General features: G+C 28.9%; 2 protein-coding genes and 1 long non-coding RNA gene across 3 annotated transcripts; 2 read left to right on the forward strand and 1 right to left on the reverse strand.

Annotated features, from left to right (window-relative positions):
• Positions 1–1592: 1592 nt before the first annotated feature.
• On the forward strand, positions 1593–10150 carry LOC140861256 (cyclin-dependent kinase F-4-like). Its single transcript, XM_073264249.1, has 12 exons — positions 1593–1607; positions 6932–7002; positions 7108–7177; positions 7287–7376; positions 7483–7624; positions 7771–7873; positions 7980–8032; positions 8139–8205; positions 8893–8991; positions 9679–9745; positions 9845–9913; positions 10043–10150. The coding sequence occupies exons 1-12, from the start codon at positions 1593–1595 to the stop codon at positions 10148–10150; spliced, it is 954 nt and encodes a 317-aa protein (XP_073120350.1).
• LOC140867405 (uncharacterized) lies at positions 1686–2470 on the reverse strand. Its single transcript, XM_073272470.1, has 2 exons — positions 2249–2470; positions 1686–1847 (listed from the first exon to the last, which is right to left on the reverse strand). Exons 1-2 carry the CDS (start codon positions 2441–2443, stop codon positions 1686–1688), a joined length of 357 nt encoding a protein of 118 aa, XP_073128571.1. The 5' UTR covers positions 2444–2470.
• Positions 10151–13463: 3313 nt separating the features above from the next.
• LOC140867532 (uncharacterized) lies at positions 13464–14584 on the forward strand. The gene is made up of 3 exons (XR_012145170.1): positions 13464–13674; positions 13799–13849; positions 14365–14584. It is a non-coding gene; the product is annotated as an uncharacterized lncRNA (long non-coding RNA).
• The last annotated feature ends 481 nt before the right edge of the window (positions 14585–15065 follow it).

Consider the following 15065-nt stretch of genomic DNA (forward strand, 5'->3'; position numbering starts at 1 on the left):
AGGATGATCCAAGGATGTATATTCTAATATTAGTCAAGAATCAAGATCCATCACCAACTAATGAATACCGATAAAAGGGCATTAGTTGTTTCCAAACCGGATGGACATCTTTATGGGTGGAAACCAAGGAATGAGCAGGTCAGTGGACTTGAGTAAATGTCCTATTAATATACGCCTAACCACAAATTACACTAACTTGGCTTTATCGCTAGAAACTTGGCCTCTGGCTTTCACACGAAGTCACGAACATCTAATTGCATCCAGAAATACAAACAACACACACTAAATAACAAGAAAAATCTTACATTTACAGCCCAGTATTTAAGAATCTCACAAGGTTTGTATGCTTCTAGAAAGGGAATTAGGGGGAAAAAAAACTCCGATATCAACTGTGGCAGGCCACCATTTAATAATATGGATCGATAAATAAGGAACATATACAAAAACAATTTCTTTAACAATACGAAGGTGAAACATTTGACAGTATGAGAAAAAAACACAAGACTTACATAGTTCCAGCAGCAGAAAACTATCTAGCGAGAGAACCTGCAAAAAATTTCGGCCAAAGTCAATCGATCTACAATGGAAAATGTGACAAGCCGATAAAGAACTGCAGTAAAAACTTCGATTTAGAGATCTTACAGGAAGAACAAGATCTAAAATGTGTACGCGATAATTAGTGAGCCTCACCGGAGGATGCAGGCGGCGGATCTGATTGGAGGTGCGACGCAAGCCGGAGACGGGAGAATGGTCCGTATAATTTTAAGAAATTGGGGGTTTAGGTTTTGGAATGTTTCTGCGCCAATCACCGTGCTCCAGGTGCGTAGGGTTATTATAGGTATTTTCTTTTTTAAAAAGAATTTATTTTTGACACATTCATTTATTATTTATATTTATTATTCTTTATTTATTAATTAATTATTATTATTATTATTATTTACTATTACTATTTTTAATTTTAATAATTAAATCCTTATAAATTATTATTATTATTATTTACTATTAATATTTTTAATTTTAATAATTAAATCCTTATAATTTATAATATATTTATTAAATAATTAACTTTAGGTTGCGTTTGGACCAAAAAATCAGAGTGGATTTGATTTCAAATTCACGTCTCAAATTCATTTTATTAAATTAGTTCAAAATTTAAGAGTATTTGAAATTGAAATCATGTAATGTATTATTTAAAATTAAATTGTAACAATGAATGTGAGAAGGTCGTATCTATATCAATGATGTAGGTTAATTCGATCCATATTTATGATAAAGAGTAATAATTTTGGTTTAAAAAAGTAAATAAAAAAAATTATGGATTGACTAAAATAAAATATTTGTTTCACAAAATTAACTTGTAAAAATGTATGATATGAGTTTTTATGATTAATATATGTAACATAGCGAGGTAATAGTTTATTGTAAATTTCATTTAAGAAAATATACATATAGACACACACCCAATTTGAGGATTAAGCAAATCCATAATATAATAATGTTGCTCAATTATCTCAGTAGGTACACCAATTATAGTAAGAAATCAATTTACAAAAATATTGATTTCAATTAATTGAATACCATCGAAAGCAAACATGGATAGATTCAGTGTAATGGACTAGTTATATTTTTTTTATAAAAAAAAAAAGGGAAAAAAATATTAATAAAAATATATCAAAATCTCGTTCTCAAGCAGTAGCTTTGGTGGATTTCTCCTCCTTTTCGGAGGAGGCTTCCGCGACTGGACCGGTGACGGGAAGTGGTTCGGGACTTGATTCTTCTTCCTCAATCTCGTTCTCTGGTACTGTTGTGGCTTGGGAGGTCCCCTCGGGTTCCTTTGGAGCTTCCTCCTATGCATATTAATGTCATCGACAAATATTATATTATATATATTATATACCACTAGTCCAAGAACATAACATATATATTTATAATAGATTTTATTTATATATTATAAATATTTTCAATTTATCTTCAACAGCTCAAAATATATCACGTTTTTAACCTGAAGATAGATATGTTTTTGCGATGATTTCTAAGTTGGTTTTTAATATCTCCAATTTTCCATGAAAATGTGAAGAAGAGCTCGCCTAAAAAGTTATTAATTAATTAATATTGATGGGTTATAATGACTACATCAAATATCATATATTTTGGTCATTAAAATTTTTTTTTTCTTTTGATCAACAAATAGTAATAGTATTATTACGGAAAAATTAACGATGGATATATGAAAAAGAATAATAATTACCTCAACGAGCAACGTTCCGAGAGACTGGTGGGTCTGATCGACGTTTTCCACGACCTCCTTCTCTTCCTCTGTCTTGGCATCCTCCGCTTCCGCCGACTCCGTGGGGACTGGCGTCTCCTCCGTCGGCTGTTCCGACGGTGGTTCGGCGGCGATTTCACGCCTCATGGCCTTCGGCACACTAGCACAAGCACCCATTTTTCTATTAGTCTCTTGATTATTGAATTATTTTTCAGACCAAGATACTAGGAAAAATTGTCTCCTAAAATTAAGATCATATATATATATATATATATATATACACGCAAACCGGAAGGAAAGTGGAGATTCTTTCCTCGTATTGCTTGTTCAATATTTGTTTCCTAAATCAAATGCTTGCATTAATGTCTTTGGCTCCAAGGTTTTTAACCCGATCGAGCTCATCAAGTTAATTTTGTTAAACACATATTTGATTTGATCAGACCCATAAAAACATGACAAAAAGTTCTATGAGCGGTCTCAAGAGTCATTTTTTTTTAGACGGGTCTCTTATATGGGTTTTTTATTAAATTAATATAAAATAAATAAAAAATAATTAAAATATAGCATTTTTAAAATTTTTATCAATCTATACTAATCCGATGTCCCGGATTCAGCAGAAATGTCTGTCATCTCTGCTGACATTTAAAAAAACATATTTTTGGATAAAAAGACAGAAGAGAGGAAAAGAAATGGATTGGAAAAAGTACGGTGGGTTCTCGCATGTTGCAGAGAGAAAAGACATTGCACGATAAACAATAAAAGCCTAATCTCATACAATCCAATTAAACACACTAACTATTGTTTGTTTACAATTGATCATATTTCCAAGACCATAATAAGAATTTCATAAAGTACGTGATTTAAAATTAGAGTTATTTTCACAAAATAATCCTGTGAAATATTGGAAATATACATTTTTTTTCTGTAAAATTTTAATAGACATCTTTAACTCTGGTCTTTTATAAAATTAGCACACATATTTTTTCATATGAGCGATTGTTGCGCACGTACCCTCATTCGACTGGGCAAATATTTTGATTTTTTTGCGCCAAATATATTTCCCAATGAAATATTAAAATTACATATTTTATCACTTGATAGTATAATTTTTATATATATTCAACCCATAATATCCAATTATAAAATATTTATCAAAAATTTACATTTTATGAATTTTTATTTTTATTTTTATTTTAAATTTATTATTATTAATTAATTTGTTTCTAAAAAAATATTATTACTTTTATTTTATTAAACTAACTTCATGCTTCCCACTTTTCCATTAAATATTCATTCATAAACAAGGATTTAAATACATAAATTACCAAAATATTGAACTAATTAAAATGATAAGTTCAAGCATATTATTTTTTCGATTTCGAACTCTATAATATTGAATCAAAATCTAAATTTTTTAAAAATCCATTGCACAATTTACAGTAAATAATAAAAAAATTAAATGGTTATATAATGATAAAATTTAATTTTAAATCTATATTTAATTACTTAAAATAATATTTTTAATTAAATAACTCTGATAGTAAAAATGATGGACAAAGTTTTTTCATTATGAATTTTCTACCATAAATTTTTTGCTATCATTATTTTATTAAAATCACTTCGTGTTTCCAACATACCTTTTCAATTTAAGACTATATAATATTAAACCTAAATCAAAAAATTTCGAAAATATATATTGCACAATTGACAATAAATAATAAACAAATAAAGTGGTTATATAATGATAAATTTTAATATTAAAATATATTTTTTGTGTAAATAATACTACGATGAAATAACTAATATTTTTCATAGTTATTTAATTAAAAATATTATTTAATTCAATTAAATATAGAATTAATAGTAAATTTGAAAGTAAGAAGTGAGTTTAAAAAAATAGATCATATTAAGTTAAAGTGATAATATTTTTTTAGAAACAAATTAATTAATAATAATAAATTAAAAATTAAAAATCATAAAATGTAAATTTTTTATAAATATTTAATAATTGGATTTTATGGATTGAATATATTTAAAAATTATACTCTCAAATTATCAAATATATAATTTTAATATTTCACAGGGGTATTTGGTGAAAAAAAAATCAAAATGTTTACCTAGTCGCATGAGAAGTGCGTGCGCAATAATCGCTCATATGAAGGGGAACGTGTGTTAATTTTATTTAAAAAAAATCAGGGTTAAAGAAGCCTATTACAATTCACAAGAGAGAAATGTGCATTTTCAATATTTCACGGGAGTATTTGATACAAATAACTCTTTAAAATTATATCTTTACAACTAAAAAACGTAGTGTTTTTTCACATTAAATAAAATATAACAAAAATTGTTTTTTTTTATTTTAACATGATGACAAAATATTATCATAATAAATATAACGCAATACCATTTAACTAATTATTCTTATATTCAGATAATTAATTATTTAATATTTCATAAAATAAATATATAACATACTAAATTAATTTATTAGATATATCAATATTTTAAAGCATACAATACATATTAACATTTTTTAATAAAATTATTTTTCATTTGAGAATAATGAAATAATAATAATACAATTTATAAAAAATTAATTACAATAATTACCTTGTAACGGCTTATGAAATTAAGATAAATCAATAAATTCAATTATGATTTGAAAATATTAAAAAATGATTATAATAAAACATTATAATAAAAAAATCCATCATATAAATATATTTATTAAAATATAACAAAATTGTTATATTCTATTTATTGTGAAAAAACACTACTTGATATAATTTTAAATCACGTACTTTATAAAATGTTTATTGTGGTCTTGTAAACAAACAGGAGTTAGTGTGATTAATTCGATTGTATGGGATTAGGCTTTTATTGTTTATTGGCAATGTATTTACCTCTCTGCAACATGTCAGAACCTATCATACTTTTCCAAATCCATTTCTTTTCCTCTCTTCTGTCTATTTTACCCAAAAATATGCTCTTTTTTTTTATTATTAAAAATGAATCCAGGACAGTCTGTCCCGGATTCAGCAGAAATGTCAGCAGAGATGTATGTCAGACATCTCTGCTGAATCCGGGACAGACTGTCCTGGATTAGTATAGATTGATAAAAATTTTAAAAATGCTATATTTTAATTAATTTTTATTTATTTTATATTAATTTAATAAAAAAAAACCCTCTTATATGGGTTATCCATGCATTAAAAAGTATTATATTTTATGCCAAAAGTATTACTTATTATTATAAATATGGGTAGGGTTGACTCGTCTCACGGATGAGACCGTCTCACAGGAGTGTTACTCTAAAAACATATCATCCTTCATTTATGTGTCGACCCGTTTTACGGATAAATCAATATTTAATTTGGAAGGGCCTATATATCCAATCCAAAACTATGAAATATATGAGTAATATTCATTATGGTATACGAACTATTGATAAAATGTCAAATTGGTATATGAACTATTGTAAATGGTTTAATTGGTACATTATCAAATTAAAAGGTCAAATTTACCCTTAATCTAAATTGCTATTAAGTCCAATTAATATTAATAAAATTTGATTAGGTACATAATTTTATTTTCAAATTTATTTATTGATTAATTTTAAAAATATCATATTTATTTAAAATTATATCATGATAAATAATTCTCAAGTAAATTACACAACAACAAATATTGTAATATATTGATGAAATTATAATAAAATAAATATATATAACCGTAGCCCGTTGATCTTGTTTTTAAACTGTTGAAGAATACATAATCACCATTTTATTTTTTTCAAAATCTAGTATTGTTATGTTGTGAATTGAAAAAAATGTTTTCAAAAGAAAAGTGGATAATTATTTAATATAGATAGAAAAAATATCATTTTATTATATATTTATTAATATTTTAAAATTATATTATATTTGAATAAATAATTTATTAATGATAAATATAAATATATTATAAAAATAGTAAGATAGTTATTTCTTATAATTTTAAAGTTAATATAAATTTGTTTTTACACTTTTAATAAATAAAAATTACTTTAAAATAAAATATGCACTAGTTGAATGTAGTAAAAATAATTAGACTTAAAAGCAATTTTACTAAAAGATAAAATCGACTTTTTAGTTGGATTGTGTACCAATTAAGCCATTTTTAATAGTTCATGTACCAATTTGACATTTTATCAATAGTTCGTGTACCAAAATGAATTTTACTAAAAAATATATGGATATGGAAATTAAATAAACTGAATACCCACGTCGGTAAGATTAATAACTTTATAAAATTAAATTGGGAACAAAGTTTAATTAAACTAATAGATATCTAGTAGGATTCAAATAGATAAAATGGAAACCGTGAGTAGCTAAGATTACATATCCTCTTCGTATATTGCACGCACGCATCTGAAAACAACTACAAATATTTCTCACGTTGCGCGAAAAACAACTACAAATTAAATATTTGGTGGTCGATCAGTTCAGATCAATAAACACTTTTGTTCATTGATTTACGTACCAAGTAGAAAGTTGTTGTGACCGTGATCCACAATGCAAAGGTTTCACATATTATATAGTTTGCCGCTTTTATTTTTTATTTTTATTTTTATTTCTCATGTTGATCGATCGATCGATGTTACGTTTTGTTAATTACAGGTACAAGATAATCAAAGAACTTGGCAGCGGTTCATATGGAACTATTTCGAAGGCTGTTTGTATGCAATCTGGTGAAGTGGTACGTACCTAGCTAGCTCTCATAAAGGATCGAAAATCGATTACGTTTCTTGTTCTTTCTTTGCATCGATGAATTTATTTATTTCTCATCATCATCAAACTACGGGTTGCTATCAAAAAACTGAAAACAAGATATCGCTCGTGGGAATCGTGCATGAACCTCCGAGAAGTCAAGGTTTGTTTAATTTGTTTATTATTATTATTATTGGATTTCAAGAGATTTTGTTCGAGGAGTCGACGATTCATTAATATCGGTTTATTTTCTTGATGATCTTGATGTGCAGACGCTGCGAGCGATGAACCATTCAAGTATAATAAAACTCAAAGAAGTTATTATGGAACACGGTGAATTGCACTTTGTTTTCGAATACATGGTACGTACTTGCGTGCGTTATAATTCCCTATTCTCGCGCTTGGTTTAATTTCTTGATGATCTTGTACTTTGTTTCCCGTTGGTAATATCAAAATTTTGTGTTTCAGGAATGCGATCTATTCCAAGTAATGAAGAACCGCAGAAACGTACCATTTTCCGAAGCTGAAGTGAGGATGTGGTGCTTCCAAATATTTGAAGGCCTTGCACATATGCATAATCGTGGCTACTTCCATCGTGACCTCAAGCCAGGTTGGTATTTTGTAGTTTTGATCATAAAACAAAAAACTAAAATTCAGAAATAGTACCAATATTGATCATAGGTGAAATTAAATCTGATATAATGTATCATAATATAAAACAGTGCATGATATTGTAAATAATATTGACTGGAACAGAAAATTTGTTGGCGTCAAATGATGACATTAAAATTGCTGATCTTGGGATGGCTAGGGAGGTTGATTCACATCCTTTATTCACAGATCATGTCACCACACGATGGTGAGTTGTTTGTTGTTCATCTCTCGTATAGTCTTTAATTACTTTCGATCAGTATAAATAAATTTGAACTTCTAAATTAAATTTCCAATATATGTATGTGTTGCAGGTATCGAGCCCCTGAAATTCTGCTTGGTTCTCCAATTTATGGTCCACCAGTTGGTGAGTATATAGACATACGACACATTTTCTTAATTTTTTTTTCTTTCTTTTGGAATGAATTCCTTGACCAAATTAACATGTTTGCATGTATATATCTATTTGGTAGACATGTGGGCTATGAGTGCTATAATGGCGGAACTGTTTATTCTTCGCCCACTTTTTCCGGGCTCAAGGTACATTTCATGTCCTCCCACCATGTTTCCTTGTATTTCTCTGATGTGTTTGATTGAACATATTTTCTAAATATTGTCTGAAGTATTCACACATTTGGCATTTATTATTTTGCGCTAAATAGCCTTGTGAAGTTGAAATATTATCAGCACCTTGTCACGGACTTAGCCCTTCTAAGATCACGTGCGGCCTTTGCTCCTTGACTACGCCCCTCGCGAGTACTAGCAAAGCAGCCTTTGTTGCGCAAGTGTGTGTAAGTGTTTGAGTAAGAACACAAGAGAGCTTGGAGAATACTTTGTATTGATTTTCAACTTGGTGGTTTACAAATGAGGGCTATCACCCTTTTATAGTTGAGCTCCCTACAATCTACATGATTCTAGATTCTTCCATCTACACCAATCTAGAGTCTACTTTCTACAAGTTTCTATACAAGTCATTTATATACAAGTGTATTCTAGAGAGTTCTACATAAGCCTATATCTTGAATATTGTAGAGACTTCTAGAATATGCACAACCTCTACCTTGCACCATGCTCTAGAATCTTCCGAAATGCGCAAGAAGGTGCCGGTTGTGACAACCTGCTGTGAACATTTGCTTCATGCATGGCTTATATATGTTGTCCTTTCGTTTTGGCCTTTTAAAAACATTGAATTGTTGCTGTGTCCTTTGTATTTTTTTTTTTTTGCAGTGGAGCAGATGAAATTCATAAAATAAGCTGTGTAATTGGGAGTCCGACCAAGAGTGAATGGCCTGAGGGCCTTGAACTAGCTAAAGCAATGAATTACAAGTTTCCATTCTGTTATCCCGAGAAAATATTTCAACCCGAGCCCGTTTATAATGGGTCTACCAGATATGACCAGGGCTGGTATTTTATGGGCCGACTTGGGCTGGGCCTAATAGGCCGCATGCATCTTTTTCGAGTTCAGGTAGGACTCTGATATATATGAGATAAACCTGGATCTTTTCAAATATTCCTGAGATATAGATAAGCTTACAAAGGGACCAATGGATGAAGAGTCCTAATCCAAGACATGTTATAATTCTACTAGGTAACTTATTATTCTTTCCCTATAAATACAGGTATTGTTATGATTCATTATTGATAATTCATTATTCATTATTCACTAATCATCATTCATCATACATTCACCCTCACTTTTACATTCACGCACTCATATCTCTCAGTTTTCGCATTAATCATACCCTCTGCCTTCAAGACACTGACTTAGGCATCGGAGGGGTCACGCCGAAAACACTTTCGGCGCCCCTTGACCTAGCTGTTGCTTGCGCAGATTTCATTGATACCCGACCCGACCTACTCTATAAAGGAATTGGAGGATCCATTCTACCAGACCGAACCCGAGGTAAAATTTCGACATCATCACATTCCATTTGCTCCTTAACACTATTTTTTTTTTTTTTGGACTGTGCAGTTTTTCACTTACCCATAATCTTTTAATTTTATATGTATTAGGTTGCTGGTGTCCATCTTTGCGACATTGATGCCAGGCATTAGCGAGGACGCGATCGATCTTATTACAGTAAGAACTGAGACCCTTTTCTGATCATTCTAAATTTATATATGAATATAGATGTACTTACAAGTTTGTTTTTGCTCTACTTGTGTCTGCCAAATATAGTCCCTTTGTTCGTGGAATCCATCCAAGAGGCCCACAGCAATAGAGACCCTTAGGCACCCCTTCTTTCAGGTAGGTCGCTTAGCTTGCTTGCTTTGTTTCTGCAGTTTTTGAACATTTATCCTAATTAAAAACAGTACATTTTAAATGCTAAATCAAATTTTTGATATATTTTCTGAAATATTATGTGTTTTTTTGCAGAGTTGCTACCACGTCCAGCCATCTTTAAACTATAAAGATGCTCTTCAAAGTTCACCTCATCCCGGAACTTGGCATTTGGCCATTAAAGACCGCTCTATCATGGCCTAGGCGACGCAAATGAGGCAGCAGATCTGCATTGGCTAATCTGGAACTTGAAAATAGTTGGTTGCCATTCTTCTTAATTTTATCTCAAGATTTGTCCGATCCCATTTTTTGTAATTTGAATACAATAAGTAGTCTTCTTTGTTTTTGAATTAGAGAATGGTTGTCTACTCTAGTAAACTTTTGTGAATGATTTCTTGGAGAAGTTTTGGCATAGTGTGTACGTATTAGCTTCTTTTTTCTATTTCTAATATTAGTGGCTGCGAAACCCCATCAAGTATCCGGCCGTGTGTTTTTTTTTTTTAAAGAAAAATGATAAATCGAAATGTAAATGAATTAAAAGGTTAAAAATAATTCGTCCCACTAAGTTAAGACAAATACAATAATCACCAAAAAATAGTGTTAGAAGTGAAATATTATTTTTCAAAAAATGAAAAAATATACCTTAGAATATGACTTCAAAATATTTTTCATTTCATAGATAGTAAATATTAAATAATAATGATTAACATTTATTTATCTATTATCTATATCTATCTATCTATCTATCTATCTATACACACACATATATATATACATATACCTATCTAAAAGTATGAATCATGAATGATCTATTCATATATTAATGTGTATAAATATACTTTATTAAATGTTTTTTTAACAACAATAAAAAAAATGAAGCATGATCATCTTAATATGAAAGCACTAAAACTCGAATCTAGTTGTGTATAATATAAAATGTGATATATATAAACTTTTTATGAGAGAAAATTGTAAAACATGATGACCAAACTTTTTGGTAGAAAAATTTTATGTTTTATTGACCCATGATGAATTCCTAAACTTACACTACCGAGATGAAATGGTTTAGATTTTTTATTTTTTTATTTTTTTGGCTCTCATACTGTCATACATTCCATCTTCAAGTTACAATTCACATTGTTAGAAAGTAAAAATATAATGTTTTGAACACCAAATTAAATGAATTCATACTTTATGTGTAATTATTTAGTTAATGACGTGCAATAATTAGAAAGCACTAAATGTTGGAACCGGGGAATGTTTTCGTATTTATTATACATTATATATATATATTTTTTTTTTCTTTCTATTTTTATTACTTAAAATAATAAAAAATATATATAACCGTGCATATAATAGTACAAATCCCACGGAAGCACTAAACGTGTCATTAGGGATGACAATTTTCATTATATTTTTATCCGACGTGTCACGATGAACTCTTTTGTTTAATTATGAAAAGGAGTTGATATTTACGTTTTATTTTGTGTTATATGTATATATTTCACTTTATATGTTAAATTCATTCATATATATAGGTTGTATTTACTTAGTGAGATTAATTATATATAGATAAATAATACTAAGACTATTAAACTAATTTTAGAGGATGTTAAATAATGATGCATAAACAATCACATGTTTAATTACTTTAATTGATCAATTTTGTGATTGATATTATGATTAAATGACGAGTTATAATTTTGTCCTTTGTGTATAATATATAATCTTATTTTTAGTTTTTATTTGTAAAATTTGGATTGCAATTTTTATTGAAGAATGTAAATTATTATTAATCCACATGTAAATTATTTTAATTGACCAAAATTATTGCGTATAAATATTATTTATTTTTTTAAAAAAATAATAAATTGAGTTTAAAAAAAATTTCCATCAATAAGGATAAATTATAATGAAATGTATTAATCATATATTAAATTATTAGAATTTTTTTCATGTTTTATAATTTTTAAATGGACCTTTCGTATATTTAAATTAAATAAAATATATTAATATATCTTAAAGTATTTGAAATTTATATCCATGTTAGATAATTTTTTTAAATGAAATTTTCACATATTATTTTTTTGGAAAGTAAATTATGGATATTCGAGTAATTTTTTTCCATTAAAAATATAATGATTATTTATCACACCATTTATTTGTGATAAATCATCAAGGTTTAAAATTTAAATTAGGTAACCATGGATGAGCTTTATGAGTTATTACGGGCCCTAAAAAACAAGTAAACATATGATTGCTTAAGATTAATAATATAATTCTTTACTTATCACAATAAGTAAACGCAACCATAGAGTACACATTATTAAAAACAGAGCCTAAATTCTTAAATGAATTATGTTTCTCTATTATTATATATATTATTAATAGTTTTCACATGTTCCATTATTTAATATAATTATCGATTGAAAATTAATAAAAATATGAAAAAGTATTGAATAAATACTTAAAATAAAATTAAATCAAATGGATTATGCATCGTCCAATTAGAAAACAAAAAAATTTATTATAAAATTTTGAAAATCTTCCTTAAATACCATGTTTATCGTTGAATTTTTCTACTTATTGACACTTTTCAACACATCAAAACATATTATATCTATCTATCGATGAATAAGATTTTACCTTTAAGGTATTGCCCAAAATCATGAATTTAATTATTTATATTTAATATTTTAACACTAAACATAATTAATGTTGGAGAGCGTGACAAATCACTGAACCATTAAAGGAGTGTTTGCAATCACTAAAAAAATGATTGTTAGATTTTGGTTTTAAAAAAATCACTTTTGTGTGTTTTTTAAACCTAAATTATGTGTTAGCTTATGCTTAAATTAATTGAAATTCAAAATCTAGTCATATGGTGATTATGATTCTTCAAAAGTGATTCTAATAAAAAGATCAATGTTAAAATCAATCTAATCACTTATTAATCAAACACTATCCAACTTTGATTTTTAGATTTTCACATTTGTTTCCAAACACTACCAATTTTTGATTTTTTTTAACTTTTTTATAATTTATAAATTTAATCGCTTCTACAAAAGCATAATCTTTTACAAACACTACCTAAAATTAACAATTAGGACAAGGGAAAATTGCTTTTTTTAGTCTCGTATGTTTGTCAATTTGCGATTTTGATCCTTTATATTTTTAGATTTCAGTTTTAGTCCTTTATATTTATTTTTTTTTGGGCAAATTTAGTATTTTTTTTTCGATGTGACGCTGATGTGACACCAACGCAGTGCTGATGTGGAGCTGACGTGTATAGTTCCACGTAAGCATTTTCGAATAAAAAAGACTTAAATTGCCAAAAATCAAAACATGCAGAACTAAAACTGAAATATAAAAATATAAAGGATCGAAATCGCAAAATGACATACATTGACGAAAATTGCAATTTACCCGAGCGACAAGCCACCGTATGATAAGATAAGGTGCGGTGGAGGGTTGGCGGGTGCCATACCATTAAAAGAGATGGGGTCAGCATTAATTCCAAAAGTGGAGGTGGAACCAACTAACATTGATTACAGTAGTAAAATAAAGAAACACGAAGCAAATTGGGACGCACCATAACAAATTAATGGAGAAGATGGCGATAATGCTTTGCATTCTGCTGCTGATTTCAGCTCACATGGAGGGGGTCCAGCCCGACGCCTCCGACTGTTACGATGCTTGCTCCACGGCCTGCGTCAATCCCCAGAAACGTACGTAAAATCGATCCCTTTCCATTAATTCCGCTTCTAGATACATCGATCGATCTTCATCTGTGTTACGCACGGATCAGGAATTTTTTTTTTTTTTGGGATCCTTTTGATTTCGATTTTTCAGCTCGGGAGACGGCTAGGTGCGACCGCAAGTGCTCGATCAGATGCAGTCCAGGTGCGTGATCGCTACCGAAAATCTTGATTCATTTATTTTGTTGTTTACGACTACAAATTGCAGCTTCTTGTTTTGGTGGGAACGTATTAGATTTTGTTTGATGGTTTTTTTTTTTGGAAAATTGTTTGTCACTTTGCGATTTTGGTTCTCAATATTTTCAAATTTCAGTTTTAGTCCGCTATCTTTATTTTTCTTGGCAATTTTAGTCCTTTTTTCTGATGTGACGATGACGTGGCACCAACACAGTGCTGATGTGGAGCTGACGTGCATAGTGTCACGTAATTATTTTCGAATAAAAAAGATTGAAATTGTCAAAAATCGAAACATGCAGGACTAAAATTGAAATATAAAATTATAAAAGATCGAAATCGCAAAGTGACAAAGATAAATGACCAAAATTACAGTTTTCAAGTTTTTTTTTCATAGTATATAAAATTATTGATGGTGCTGATGATTATTCGGTCTAATGACACCACTTTTCCCAAATTTGAGAGAGGTCATGTGTTGGCATGCAGGGGCTGAAGACAAAGGAAATTAGAAGTGTAACTCTTGGGCTATAGCTGCCGTTTATTCCATGCCATGATCAGGTGGCTGTATCTTTCCAAGGTCGATAAATAAAAGGACCAAGAGTTTTGTATCACATTAAATAATATGTAATTGTGTGCATGGAATTGCTTCGAGCCTTCGACTTAGATGTGGCAAAAAAATTACAATAAAATAAAATCACTTACGTCACTTTGTTGCCTTGTTATGTATTTAGTAATAGTAATCTACGCTGACGAAAATTCGTGCGCATAAATAATTTATGTTGTATCTAAAAATATATAAATATTTTTTTTATATTTTTAAATTGAAAAAAAGTTAAAATAATAAAATTATTCAAATATAAAAAGGGTTTTTGTCCATCTATTACTTTGACAAAAACAATTATTTTTGTGAAGTTTCTTAGAACCAAAAAAAAAAAAAATACATGATTGTGCATTGATTTCTATTTTTTGTTGACGATGAAACTCACAGCCTTAGGAAGTGTGCACTAGATCAGTAAACATGCGGACTAACATAGTCCCATATTAATCATGTTAGTGAGATAAATTACATTGAAAAAGTATTGTAATAGACTTACCAAAGAAAGTATTTGTAGAGATAATCGAATCGAACTTCTAAAATCTAACGATTGGTCCAACATTCACGTATATACTGATTCGAATACTCCCTT

This window comes from Henckelia pumila, chromosome 4 (assembly GCF_033568475.1).
Source record: "Henckelia pumila isolate YLH828 chromosome 4, ASM3356847v2, whole genome shotgun sequence".
In the NCBI taxonomy this organism is placed as follows: domain Eukaryota; kingdom Viridiplantae; phylum Streptophyta; class Magnoliopsida; order Lamiales; family Gesneriaceae; genus Henckelia; species Henckelia pumila.